We start from the raw sequence: 13,563 nt of genomic DNA, 5'->3' as shown, positions 1-13,563 counted from the left end.
CGATGTGTAGATAATCCTGCCTGAATATGTTTGCAAGTGATGCCATCGGTCATGAGGGCGATGATCACCGTACATAGGGAAATGGACAGGACTCCAAACTCTGAGACATGGATGTGGAAATTCTGCAAAAGTAGATGTAAGGGGAACAAGGATGGGATACAGCGAAAGATGGCTTTGATATGAATATTGTCGAGCAGGAAATAAACTGAAGGAATCTGTGCTTAAGAGGATTGAATTCGGTGTTGAAGTTTTCCCTAACCAGTCGTTTAGTAAGAGAATAGGAAACTGCTGCCTAATAGAGAGGAATAGGATTTAGTTATTTGCTTAATGAAAATATTCAGCTATGTGTTCACATCGGATCAAAACCTCAATATGCTTCTTAGGTACGGTCACCGTACTTGTGAAAGAAAAAAATAAACCATAAAAAACTTGTAGAGAAGGTCCTAAGGGGGTAGAAAAGGTCCTAAGGAGGAAGGGGTAAATGATGGCAAGATCTTGTGAAGCCTGGTTGTAGATGGGGAGCTGTGGTTTCGGTACCTTTGCACGTGGCAGCTAGAGAATGAGTGTGAGCGACTGTACCCGCGCTTTCTCGCTGACGAGGGAAACGGAGAGTGAGTATGAAGTAGTATATCTACATATGCATGTATGAAGAAGTAATATATCTACATATGCAAGTAAGAAGTAATATATCTACATATAGCCCGTTAGTCGAACCCGGGCTACCGAGAACGGTGGTTGGACTCTGTAACCACTGAACGACTGTCTCTTGTGGCCTGTTGTTGTGTCTTTGCTCTGACGTCATCATTAACGGTTGATGGGGCAAGTTACGTCATCACTAACGGTTGGACGTCACTAGTAAGGGACCATATATACCTTTTAGTATTATTTAGAACACTTGAAAAGGATTTTTTTTTTTTCTTTCCGAATAATGGATGATGTTTATAACTTGACGTTGAAGGCCTTAACGACCCCGGCGGTTGATAGGCCTCAAGACCTGCCCACCAACCAGCCTGTATTGTAAGACCAGCCCACCAACCCACCTATATTGTCCTGGTTGAGACCAGCCCACCAACCCACCTATATTGTCCTGGTTGAGACCAGCCCACCAACCCACCTATAATGTCCTGGTTGAGACCAGCCCACCAACCCACCTATAATGTCCTGGTTGAGACCAGCCCACCAACCCACCTGTATCGTCCTGGTTCTCGTGAGTGAAAGGAGGAGATCCGTGTTGTGTTCTCGAGTGACTGCCGTAAGGTTGGAATCATTTCCTGCCCGCCACGACACTCGCAACTTTCTCTCTTTTCGTATCACATCCCCTCCCTCCCCCTTGTTTGTGACCCGTTTATTTATCCATAACTTAACTGGTGTTTTCGTGGCTGTATTCAACACTACCATTGGCTTCTTAGGTATTTCTTGTTTGTTTTTTAAAGGTTGCGTGCAACCCCGAAGTCTTGGCATTTTCTTCCCAGCCCAATATTTGAGAGACCCCTGGGTTATGAAGGTCTTGGCCCAGCATTGAGACCCCTGGGTTATGAAGGTCTTGGCCCAGTATTAGATCCCCCTGGATTGTTACGGTCTCGGCCCAATACTTGCCCTATATACTCCTGTGAATTTTGACTGGTTTTATTAGAAACCCCTTTTACTTTTTTCTCTTGTCTGTCTACTCTCTCTCTCTCTCTCTCTCTCTCTCTCTCTCTCTCTCTCTCTCTCTCTCTCTCTCTCCCACGTTGAGCTTTCTCGGTAGCTGAATGTTTTCGTGTTTTTTTGGGGGACGTCTTGCTCTAACTTTTTTTTCAGAATTGCTACAACACACACACACACACACACACACACGGGAGGGAAAGGGAGAGAGAGAGAGAGCACTGTCTCGCATATAGGGGGGAGGGGGTGTACTGTCTCGCATATAATAAATCTAGGAATTTAACAGCGCGCCAATCTCGTACCCCAGAGGCACCGTCCGTGATGGAGTAAAGTCACTCGATCAGAATTAAGACACGAGACACTTGATCATCCAGAGGAGGTGAAAGTGTATATATAAGTGGCGTCGCTCTGGGCTGCGTGCGGAGCCACAGACGTTTCTGATGACCCGTTCGCCAGCAGGTCGGGAGATGATACCTGATTATATGTGCTGATTGATACAGTGTATAAGCGGACGGGGAAACAGTCGATGGTCCAAAAACATATACTAAGGATTGGAAGGGTTAGTAGGCAATGCGGAATTCATCCAAACAGGTGAAGAAGAAAAAAATTGAAAGTTCCGTGGTGAAAAAAAAGAAAACTTTAATTTCGACTGCCACAAGAGGTAGACCTAGTTTTAATTATCAGTCTGCGAAATAGAAACGTGGATGGTTTTTACCAAATTTGATACTAAAAAAAAGTTGCATCAAAGAATAGAAACCGTAGTATTCCACTTATCTCGATGAAATGTTAATGCTTCATTTATATGAAAAGAGAGTGATCTAAATGCAGCACAAAGTACATATTCAATCGTTTCATTGGTATATGAAACCCATAAATCATGAGTAATAGTCGGAACTGATATTAAGAGCGGAGTTGTGGTGTTCGAAATAGCCTAACTTTAAATCGTAAGAGAAAGTTCAACGAAACTCTTGAGAATGGTGTTAGAACTTGGGGCTTAATTTAAGAAAGTTTAACACGAGAAAACCCCAGAGCTATTAGTAGAGAAAACGGGGCCACTTCCTCAGATGTCAATATTATGTGCACATCAACCAGTTTCTCAAAAGTGAAACTCTGTAACTAGAGGTCCTAACAAGAAATATTCTACTTGCCAGCTTTGACAAGCTCCTATGATGTGATGGGTTTTGCCATGCGGGGGCTGAGGGCTAGCGCGTAACGCTCACTGTACGAGAACGGAGCTGGGGAGAGTGGGTGACGTTCGAGTGCGCATCTTGCAGTAGGATGTTCATGTTGAGTAAACAAACCCATGGTAAGAATTGACAGCGGTGAGATCAATGAGAAAATGTGGATGATAAGAGAGAGAGAGAGGAGGTTTAGCTGAGACGTTTCTGTTGTTTAGTGTCAAACTGTACGACCTAAGCAAGGAGAGAGAGACGAGCATATATACTGGAACTATATTGTCGTAATTCGTAGGGTGGCATGATAGCAAAAATAAAGTAACTTGTATATAACTAAAGTATGAAAAATACGGAGAAAATACACGAGATGTAGAGTGTGGTTGTCATTTGTCAAGTGTCTGTTATTTCTCCCATGTATCGACCAACTCTGAGGAAAGAACGAACAGTTTTGTTGACCGTAATCTAACTTGCCCTGTTCAGGGTTCGAACCCGGGCCCGCGCGAGATTTTCTCATGTCATCTGGAAAGAACGTCTTTTAAACATGTATTTCATTAAATTATTACATGAAATTCACAGACTTGAGAGTAATTTTTCATTTGTGTGGAAATCGGTGGATATTCTTTATGTACGCCTAACTCCTCATCGTACATCTTAGTGTAAAAAAAAAAAAAAAAAATGGCATTATTATCAGGGTCACGTACTCTACGATTTTATTTTTTTCTCCCATTGTTTTAATTCTCCCATTTAACAATGTGCGAGTTATGAGAATATCATCCGTTTACTTTGGGGTAAAACAAGTTTTCCGAGAAAATGTTCGTCAGATTAAGAGAGCCATGACTAAGAATGAGAATATAAAAAGAACAAGTTTGCCGGTATTATCCAACCGCCATTGGGAGAAAGTCCGTAAAATTTCGAGAATGTCCGGGAAATCGTTGCTTTATGACAAATATATTTACACATGTTTCTTTTAGTGGCATCCTTTCTCATCAACTGTGTTTCACTTTTGTCATGAATATATCGTCAGTATTCTCTGTATTCCTATGTTACGTCTTTCCTTTCATTCATGGCTGTGTGTTATCTGAATTCATTTTAAACTCTCCGCACCGAGCCAGAGTTAAAATTGTTGGCAATGACAAAAACTCCGCTGGCTAGTCCAGCTCGGCTCGCAACAATGGGCCGGTGACCCCCGTATAATATTGCCACGGGGATTTTTGCGGTCCTCATGCCTCCGGCTTATATTTGAGTCTTCCTTGACTTTGTATATGATAGATTTTGACGTCTTTTAGCTGCTGGTTGGTCTGTATAACTCGGACGACATGACGTTCTGGTAATTTATTTTTTTTTTTTAAGTATACCGGTCGACTATTCGCTGTGAGTGTCTCGGTTCGTGGATTTTGTCGAGATGAAAAAATACGAAATAACGAACTGGCTCATCTTTTGGTTAATGTATTGGTGTGTTTTTTTTCGGAATAGCAGTATAGGTTTAAAGATCGTATAATTAATCTTTTTTTTTTTTGCCAATATTTGTACAGAAGGGCTGAGTGTATATACAGAATTTAGTAACAATGTGTCGCTATATTTTTCTAAGGAAAATTTTATACCTCTGTATAGAGCACTCTGTTTATCGTTTGCTTTTATTGATGCGTTTAGCGTTTTTCCTTAGAATTAGAACAGCACTGAAAAAGCTTTTTATTGCTCTCTTCATGTGTTTATTGTCCCTCCTCCTAATGCTAATTCGTTAATTGTTATATATGTACGCTGCCGTGAACACGTCTACAAGAAAAGTACAATTTATAGAATTTATGTAATATTTATTACGGTTGTGACTTTCTTGTTTATACAGATGCTTACAGGCATTTATATTGATAAGACTGTAGTAAAATCTGTAATGCCAGTGTTCTAAACTTTTTTTTTTTCCAAGGCTCCCAAAGGCCCACAGTTCCACCCGCCTCAGCGAGGAACACGACGCCTTTTAAAACAGAAAACAGGCTTTTGCGACGGTTTGTGATGTTATCGCTCACCAACCTTAGAGTACCGTTCATTATAGGATAAATTAATATTGCTTTACTTGTGTGTGTGTGTGTGTGTGCGCGCGTGTGTGAATCTCATTGTATATCATCATGCTCGTGTGATAGTGAAAACTTTGTAAACCGAGATACGATGTAACGTCAGTTACTACTTACGATAGGAATTTACGATATATATATATATATATATATATATATATATATATATATATATATATATATATATATATATATATATCGTAACTGATGATTATATATTGGGGATATAAGCTTGTTTTCCCTCCCTTTACGTGAAAGTAAGGTCATTGGGGTTAGCCCTACATGAAGGATGAAGACATTAAAGTTAGTTGACTGTATATGGTTCAAGGTCGACCCTTCCATCGACCCTCCCTTCTCCCCCATAATGGCACGTTGTCTGAGAGGGTCACACCAGAGCAAAAATGTGTACCGTAGGCTGTACTGCCTGACAGTTTAGCGTTGCTTGTTTCCATCTCTTTGGGGACGGTTAGAGTCAATTGATTACTGCTTGTTTGTTCCCCCAGGTATCGTCACATCTCTCCCCACTTGTTTCATTACTTTATTTTTTTGCGTGTGTGCTTCCTTTTTCTCAAGTGCGGATAAAGTTAAGAGTCGTATTTCTGCCCGAGACGTCTACGTCTACGGTGTGTGAGAGGTGGCTGGCGTCCGACATATGGCGCGCGCTCGCGGACGAGTTAGTAGCTGATGAATGAATGGTACCGTTAAACTTAAAAGCTTTAGGTCGGGTCACAAAATGACGTGGTCTTTGCTTGTGGTGTTGGAGGAAAGCTGGGGACTCGTGGGCCGCCATTGGGTCGTTGTGTTTTGTGTGTTGGTACGCGCAGATGAAGAAAGGATTGTCTTTTTGTACAATAACATGTCGTCTGTAATGGCATTGTGCAATGTAGTGCAGAAGCTAAAGTTAAGGCAGTATTAATTAGTAGTGGTAGTGTCGGTTTATCGGTACAGTGTAGCCCAAACACACACAAATACGTTGAGGATTTCGGTCATTCTCTTACACGAACATTACAGAGGTTATTTATAGTATACAGAACGGTTAGATGGTTGTGTAATGATCGTCCAAGTGTTTTGCGGCACGTCTTGAAAAGCGTTGCAAGATAGGAGCTCACAACATGTGTTGAAACTCACTCCCCTGTAACGTGCAGATAGGTAATTGCGCGCGCGCACACACACACACACACACACACACACACACACACACACACACACACCTGTGGCATTGTCCGTAAACCACAGTTGCGTATTACCCCTTTAGTTACCACCACACACACACACACACACACACACACACACACACACACACTTGTTCTGGCCACCTGTGCCATGATGACGAAGAGTTCATCCACGTTTTCCCATCCACCCCATCAGCGTATCATGAGTTATCCACTCATTTGAAATGATTGAGCGCTTGACTGTTCTTTTAAATCACTTGCCACTAGAAGTGCTCCTGAGGATTGATATAATTTTGCCGATAATAACACTTGATGTTCAGGTGAGGTGATTAATTCCCTGCCTGGAATGTAGGATCACCCAGTTAGCTTAGCGTCTGCTGTTGGGGAAACTGACGGAAATCATTTAAGCCGAGATTGTAAAATCGCTCGGAGGATAACTTGTGGTTTTCGACGAAAGCGTAACTTGTCCGACAAATTTGGCTAATTCTCTTTATATATCTATGATCAGCACTTATATTATGTCACCTCTATATATTTTCTGAAAGCATTTCGGCGAAATCCCACTTCAAAGTTACGTCACGGGGTAAAGATGGGGGTGTGTGCTACGATGATTGGAAAATTACTTGACGCAGTGAACCAAGTACTTATTCAACGGTTGAGCCTCACGATGGTTAGACGTAACAAGTGGTGTGCCGCAGGAATCACCCTTGGTACCGGTTCTTTTTCTGTGTTACATTAAATGACGTTCTTAATAGGCAACAGTTTATCAAAATTCATAGACGATACTATGACTGGAAGTGAGACCACAATTGAAAATGAATGTCAATTTCGCACGGAAGTAGTGGATACAAACTCATGAAAAAAAAAAAAAACTTCGAACGTGGAAGAATACTAGTTAGAGCCGTAGAAGGCAACACTGCGTATTCGTTAATTGATAAGAGTAGACTTGACAAATACTTCATGTTTTTCTTGAATCTCTCGGAATTCTATTCTATACGTGCCACGCAAATCGTCGAGATGACCCCACGGCTTGTAGCCTTTTGCATTCCTTTATAAATCACCGTTGTTTACCAGACAGACGCCCCTCTGTACAAAGACTGGAACTTCCCACCACCCCCTTTTGTTTTGTATTACAAGAGACGTGTTGACTTCAAAGTACCAAGATGGCTAGGAACCTCTTCACAGATGACTCGTGTGTATGTTCTTAACACCGTCGTCTCCCTTACAGTGTAACGATATGGCTGCCGATTGGTGGACGCCCTTGGTGATATCAGCTCTCCGGCTGGTGATGATCTCGGCCCTCCTCTTGGTAAACGCTGGAGCCCTGTGGCAAGTCTCTACCCGCAAATGCAACAAAGGTGAGGAGAGTGTGGTGACTGGCGAGAACGGTTTGAGATCTGCGGTGGGAGGGAGTAGTTATAAAAGGAGGAACGTTGTAGTAGTTATAACAGGTAGGAGGTAGAGGTTATAAGAGGTGGTATGTTGTAGATATCCATCACACATAAGTTTTTTTTTTTTTTAACACCCACTCGGTGCATTTTGATCATGCTATTGGATGCAGACACTGTAATAGGCAAGGACAAACATTACTCCAGCACCGATTCATTATTTTCCTCTCTCCTCTCCACAGGAACTCGAAACCACGAACGTTTCTCGATCATCACGATCCTCTTCCTCAACATCATATACTTGTTGATCATCTGGGCTCCGTTTTCTGTCAGTGCGTTCAGGCAAGACGTTCTTAATGGAGCCAGTGGTATGAGGGGCGACTTTGGCAACTCCGCCTCCGGAATCAAAGAGGCCGATGCCTCGGATTTTGTCGTCGAGTACATTGACCTCCGAACTGGCAAGGTCGTTGCGGAGGAACCAGACGTGCTTCGCAGAGGACCTCGAGCGGTACAAGAGAAAGAAGATGACGACTTCAATGTCCTGCCGAGCTTGAGAATCCATTATGACCCACCAGCACTCGAGAACGACTCCTCGCAACCTGCCAAGCATCCGGTCACCCACTGGAGCATTCCATCGTCTACGAAACTCGAGAAGTCGCGCAGCAGTTGGAACACGGACATTCAAGACCTCGAGACCTCATCTTGCGCCTACAGTCTGGCACTCACTGGCATTGTCAGGATGGTGATCACGAAAAGGGTAAGCAGTGTCAAATATCTTGTCCATAATTCCTAAAAGGAAACCCTAATCATGGTGGCCGTCGTATTACGTAGTCTAGCTGTATTAGATTCATGTGAAACTTTGCTTCGAGTTTACTTTTGGGAGAAGGCAAATTTCAGTTGTGTTAGTCTCCTTATTTGATATTTACACGTATCTAACATGACGTAACCCTCCCCTTCCCTCCCAAACAGCCATCTTTACGACCCACACAGCCCTTGTTTGGGATGATAGGCTCACTGTTGCTGGTGATTGTGCCGGCCATCGTTACAGGCCTCACAAGGATCATTGGAGGCACGGCTGCTCACTTCGCACTCCACGAGCCAGATATAAATGACAGCGGCTTCGCCATATGTGAGCTTTCTCTTTGCATGACTTGTATGAATACGTATTTGTATGAGTTTATATATATGTTTATATATTATAGACATAACTGTGATCATTCTCATGACTATTATGGAAACTGGAAGAAAAATTCTGAAGGTTCTTAACAGAATAATGCACGGGATATCATCTCTCTTTCTCTCTCGCTGGCAGATAATATCATTTGTGACGTGCATATCACCGAAGCGTACGTGCTGAGCCTCTTCCTGGAGTGGGTGGTGCTGTTCACCCTGGCTATCGCATCCCTGGGCCTGGGTCTTGCCTTCAGGTCAAAGGACAAAACCTACAACGAAGACAGCATGAAGACTGAGAGTAAGTCACTGGTGCCATGAGTTATTGATATGCTGCAGTGAGTGGGTACGTAAGTAGCTGTGAGCATTATCCTCGGAAGATGAGACTTGATATGAAACAAAGGGTTTAGATGTTGTTCCGAGGCCACAGATTGCTTCTGAATCCGTTGGAGGCTCAGTATCGTCAAGACCTGACTGGATGTTGAGCATTAGAATGTGATAGGATAAATATTTCCATTTTCCAGGGTCAATAAATTGGGTGGAATAAACCACGGGAAGGTCTGTGGGTTCTTAATTGTGGATAGGGAAAGCCTCTGGATTTCAGTACATTGTTCATGATAGCTAGAGAGTGGGTGTGAGCGAATCTGATCCTGGTGCTACCTTGCTAACGTGGGAAATGGCGAACATGTATGGTGAGGAGGGGTGGGTGGGGGGGAAGTATTTATAGCCATATGTAAACACACTGTCGTATCAACATGATTAAGGCATATACACATTCAGAGGTGATTATAATTGTATGAATTTACAGGGACAGCTTAATGTAAATGTACTTTTCTGTGCACAGTAGCCCATACAGGTATGTACACTATATACATGTGTAGTCTTACATTCGTATGTGTGTGTATATTCACAGTCTTGAATACGCATGTGTGTGTATTCACATTTATTTACATTCATTCATTCATAATTATCCACTGACCAATATATATCTATGAGAATCCTGCTGTTACCCAGGACCTGTGCTACTTTCAGTAGCAGGGAAATGTAGCCTCTTTGGAGTGAAAAGTTCTTTTAGGTCTGTATTCCCAATGATATAACCTCGCCAGTGGTGACTTCACTTGCAGTGTGGTCTCTTGCATTTACACACACACACACGCACACACACACACACACACACACACAGTTTTTTTCCAGTGTTTTTAAACCACATTTTCCACTGTTCAGATCCTGGGTGCGTGGAAACCTGGGCGCGAGACTTTGTGCTTGTGTTGGGTGCAGTTTGGGCCTGGCCTGTCAAACCCCTGTTCGTCCTCATCTTGTACTGCCAGTATGGATCAGTAAGTTGAAATTCATCTGCTAATTCCTTTTTTTTTTTTTTTTTTTTTTTTTGCCTTTGTGATATTGCAGTCGTGACTTAGACGAAGAAGTCTTGTATGTTAACACATATTCTTGCATGTGATTACTATAGGTTTTACGCCCATAAGGAATAAGGATTTCTCTTTTAAGGTTTTTTTTTTTCCTGTGTGATGTTTATGTAATTATTTGTATAGTTATGAGGTTGTACGTTGGCCAGCCTCTATGAAGATAAAAACCTTCCTGTGTTTATTTTCACAGTTGTCTTTGTTTTCTTGGAGAAGCAGTTGACCAAGCATTTTTTTTTTTTTTTCACTCTGGAGTTAACATGCAGGAAATATCTTTTTTGTATTTTTTTGGGGGGGAATGTACGAGGATAAGTGTTCTGATGGAGGTTGTAAGTGACAGACAACATTGGGGTAATTAAAGGTTGTGAATGATTGTCATAACAGGAAATTAGTCTGGGGAAACCATTTGCACTGAGGGTTGGAATAATTTGGTTTGTAATCATCCTTCTAGTTGATTAATTAAACTTTAGAAATGTTTTCTACATGAACTTTATAACGTTAAGAAAAATCATCTCACTTTTAAGTGTAAGGATACGTACAATAGTACACTGCATTTTGATAAGTCATATAATCTCTCCCCAGCATTGGACTAATGTGGTGTGCTGGCTGGCAAATGCAGTTGTGGCCATCCCAGTTGTGCTCATGCCCCAGGCAATCTTCTTGTCTCGATTCCAAAAGAAATGTGGATCACCTCCCCCCATCAGTACCTTCATTACTGACCGTGATATTGTCTCCTCTGAAGAAGCCATTGATCCCAGAGAGGAGAGAGATGGTTGCGAAGGGCAAGCCAAAGCCAGTGATGTTGCAGGAACTGATAAGGGTGATGCCATCCCAAGGGGAAAGGACTGTCCCAATTTCATGGCTGTGGAATATGGCCAAGACAGTAGGGACGCGGTGTTCATGTCGCCGACACAGCTTCCTGCGGAGGGAAAGAATTATGCCCAGGCGAACTTGAAGTTCTACCTTGGCACAGACATCTTAAAACACGGCAAGATGTCCTCGTCAGCAAATGATGATGAACGCATCACTCTTAAGAATGATTGGAACCCTAACAGTGAAGTGTGAGAATACTGATTAGAAAAGTTTCTGGTAAGATATGGTGGTGTATCTTAAGTAGAGGTGAACTTGACCTGATGACGAACATCATAAGTTTATTTATTGTATTGAAACCTGGAAAGGTTGAGATGAAATACCCCGTACAAAAAGTCAGCATATAGTGAAAAGGCTTGAATTAAGGATAAGTTAGGAAGCTGTTTCTAGTTTTTAGAAAAGAAAAAGTAGAAGTAAGTTATTTGCCTGTTTCATCTCTTTCAATAAAGAGTGAGTCATAAGAAGGAGGGAGGCCAGAGTGAAACACGACGACGGTAGGTAATGTATACATCACTTCGCATTATTTTCTTTCGTTATCGTAATCTTAATGTAAAAAAAAGACGAGTAGATTATATACTTGCATCTGGAGGACAGGCAACATACACTCGGGAAGTGTGTACGTCATGTTTCACACAACAGTATCAGAATATTAGACATTCATTTGTACTGGATTTTTGTTAAATTTACAGTTGCCATGTTAACTGTTTTGCAGATTCAAGGTTCACCGTTTGATATACAGACTAACAGTATTTAGAATCATTCATAGTTCCCTGAAGACTATTTTTGAACTGCACTGCTCATGCTTTTTCTCCCTCTTAGATTTTTCTCATCCTCGGCCAAGAATATCTCTCAACTGATGAAAATTCACTATTCCTCGTCTTTTCCATCCTTACCACTTTATGGCCATCTTTTACTGAGGGAGCCACTGTCTTTGGCTCTTTTTTTTCACATTTGCATGTAGATGATTCCAGCCTTAGTTTTCCTCCCTCATCCGTCTTGAGAGATGAGTAGAGCAAATGGTATCCTTCCTAGAAGCTTTGAGACCACTGATCTTTCTGACTTCCTTCCAGATAACTTTCCTCTGAGCACCTTTTAAGTCACTTCTCGGTTCTCACTTGTTTGTAGCCCCTGGGATATATATGTACGTCGTCTCTCTGATCATCGCGAAATTTTTAGATCCCTTATTTGACTTGTATTTAGTCCTTCTCTCGTGGGAACGTCAAAGCCCATTTTCATCAAGGCAAGAGTAAGCCCCAGATTTCTAAACTAATATCCCTTGGCTTTTTTTTTCGGTTTGTGAAACTAATTACAATTTTCATTCTATCATTCCATTTTGTAATTGTTGGAGAACGGGTGATGTCCAAAAAGAAAACAAAAAAGTACCTGGTATATTTCTGGGGATGGATGTGGTTTCTGGTGAAGTCAGAATGCAGGGCAGGTAATTATTTAGAGCTTAATGAGTAAGTACACTGTGTGTATTTGCATTTCTCTTAAGAGATGCTACTCACTAAGCCCAGAGGGCTGATCTCTCACTGGGAGATTAGGGAGGTCATCGTCCAACATTGTTCTTTCACAAGTTTTGTTCCAGTTCACATGTATCCTTCCCCCCCCCCCCCCCCTACCACCCCCTGACGGGTCACTGCTGTGTTCCATAGATATTATTTCTGCAACTCGAAGCTTGCTTATTTTTCTGCCAGTTTTTCCTTCACAGTTAAACAAACTCTCCACATCTTTATAGTTTCCATAACCTGTACAATATGTACTCCTTTGAGAGAGGATTATCATCATTTGTATATTAGAAGTGGATTCATTGTTTAGCTTTGTTAGTTTGCAGTAATTTCTAGTCATAATTGATAACTTCATTTAAAAGAAAATTATATCTATATATGAGAACTGTATGTAGCCAGGGAAGCTTGTTAATTGCAATGTCAGTAAAATCCTCGTCTTCCCCCTCACATATTTTCAAAGTCGGTGTCACTTACAGTTTAGTAGTACTTTGTCATCTCTCATTTGGCTTTGATTACCAACTGCAGACATCTGGGTATGGAATTGGCTAGGTTCCTCGAGTATTTTAGGTCCTTCTTTTGGGTCCTTAGGGTCATGATCTGAATGAGGCGAGTCAGTGATGAGGTGTTGCAGTGACCAAGCTTGACTCATCTGATTCCAGTAGTTCTCGGTTGGGTTAAGGTCTTGGGACTTCCCAGGCCTTTCCAGCAGTGGAATATCTTTCAGTGATAACATATTCACCTTTCTAGCCTTATAGGCGGGTGGGCACTATCCTGCATACCCGTAAACCTCATTGAAAGGAAGTAGATGGTCTTTAGCACCTCAGTGTATTGGTTTCCATTCATTGTGTAAAGGAACCCCGGATCATCACACTATCTGGGCGTTTAGTGAAACGAGTCATACCGGCTGGCACCCTCCACATTCTTCATTCTCCCCTGCCTTAGTTGCTACACGCTTGAAGGAGTTATCTTTGGAAAACATCACCATGCTCCGCTGTTACTCACTCCAGTCCTTTTGTGTTTCTTTACTAGCGCGAGTCATTTTCATTTCATTCACTTTAAAAAAAAAAAAAAAAAAAAAAAAAAAAAACAGGTTTCAAGGCGGTTGCCTTGCAGAAGGGAATGTGAAGGTCCTTTTGCAGGCATTGTTGA

General features: G+C 41.9%; 1 protein-coding gene across 3 annotated transcripts in view; it reads left to right on the top strand.

Annotated features, from left to right (window-relative positions):
• LOC139755623 (uncharacterized) overlaps positions 1-12,330 on the top strand; it is a 39,922-nt gene extending 27,592 nt beyond the window's left edge. For all 3 annotated transcript variants that reach the window (XM_071674194.1, XM_071674192.1, XM_071674195.1), the window contains 6 exons: positions 7,286-7,415; positions 7,688-8,202; positions 8,415-8,574; positions 8,758-8,916; positions 9,840-9,952; positions 10,619-12,330. In XM_071674194.1, the coding sequence (XP_071530295.1) occupies positions 7,295-7,415; positions 7,688-8,202; positions 8,415-8,574; positions 8,758-8,916; positions 9,840-9,952; positions 10,619-11,101 (1,551 nt within the window). In that variant the 5' untranslated portion in view covers positions 7,286-7,294 and the 3' untranslated portion in view covers positions 11,102-12,330. The remainder of the gene's footprint in view (positions 1-7,285; positions 7,416-7,687; positions 8,203-8,414; positions 8,575-8,757; positions 8,917-9,839; positions 9,953-10,618) is intronic.
• The last annotated feature ends 1,233 nt before the right edge of the window (positions 12,331-13,563 follow it).

Source organism: Panulirus ornatus, chromosome 19, assembly GCF_036320965.1.
Source record: "Panulirus ornatus isolate Po-2019 chromosome 19, ASM3632096v1, whole genome shotgun sequence".
Taxonomy (NCBI): Eukaryota; Metazoa; Arthropoda; class Malacostraca; order Decapoda; family Palinuridae; genus Panulirus; species Panulirus ornatus.
Note: the sequence above shows the minus strand (reverse complement) of the source record. Positions and strands in the feature narration are given on the sequence as shown.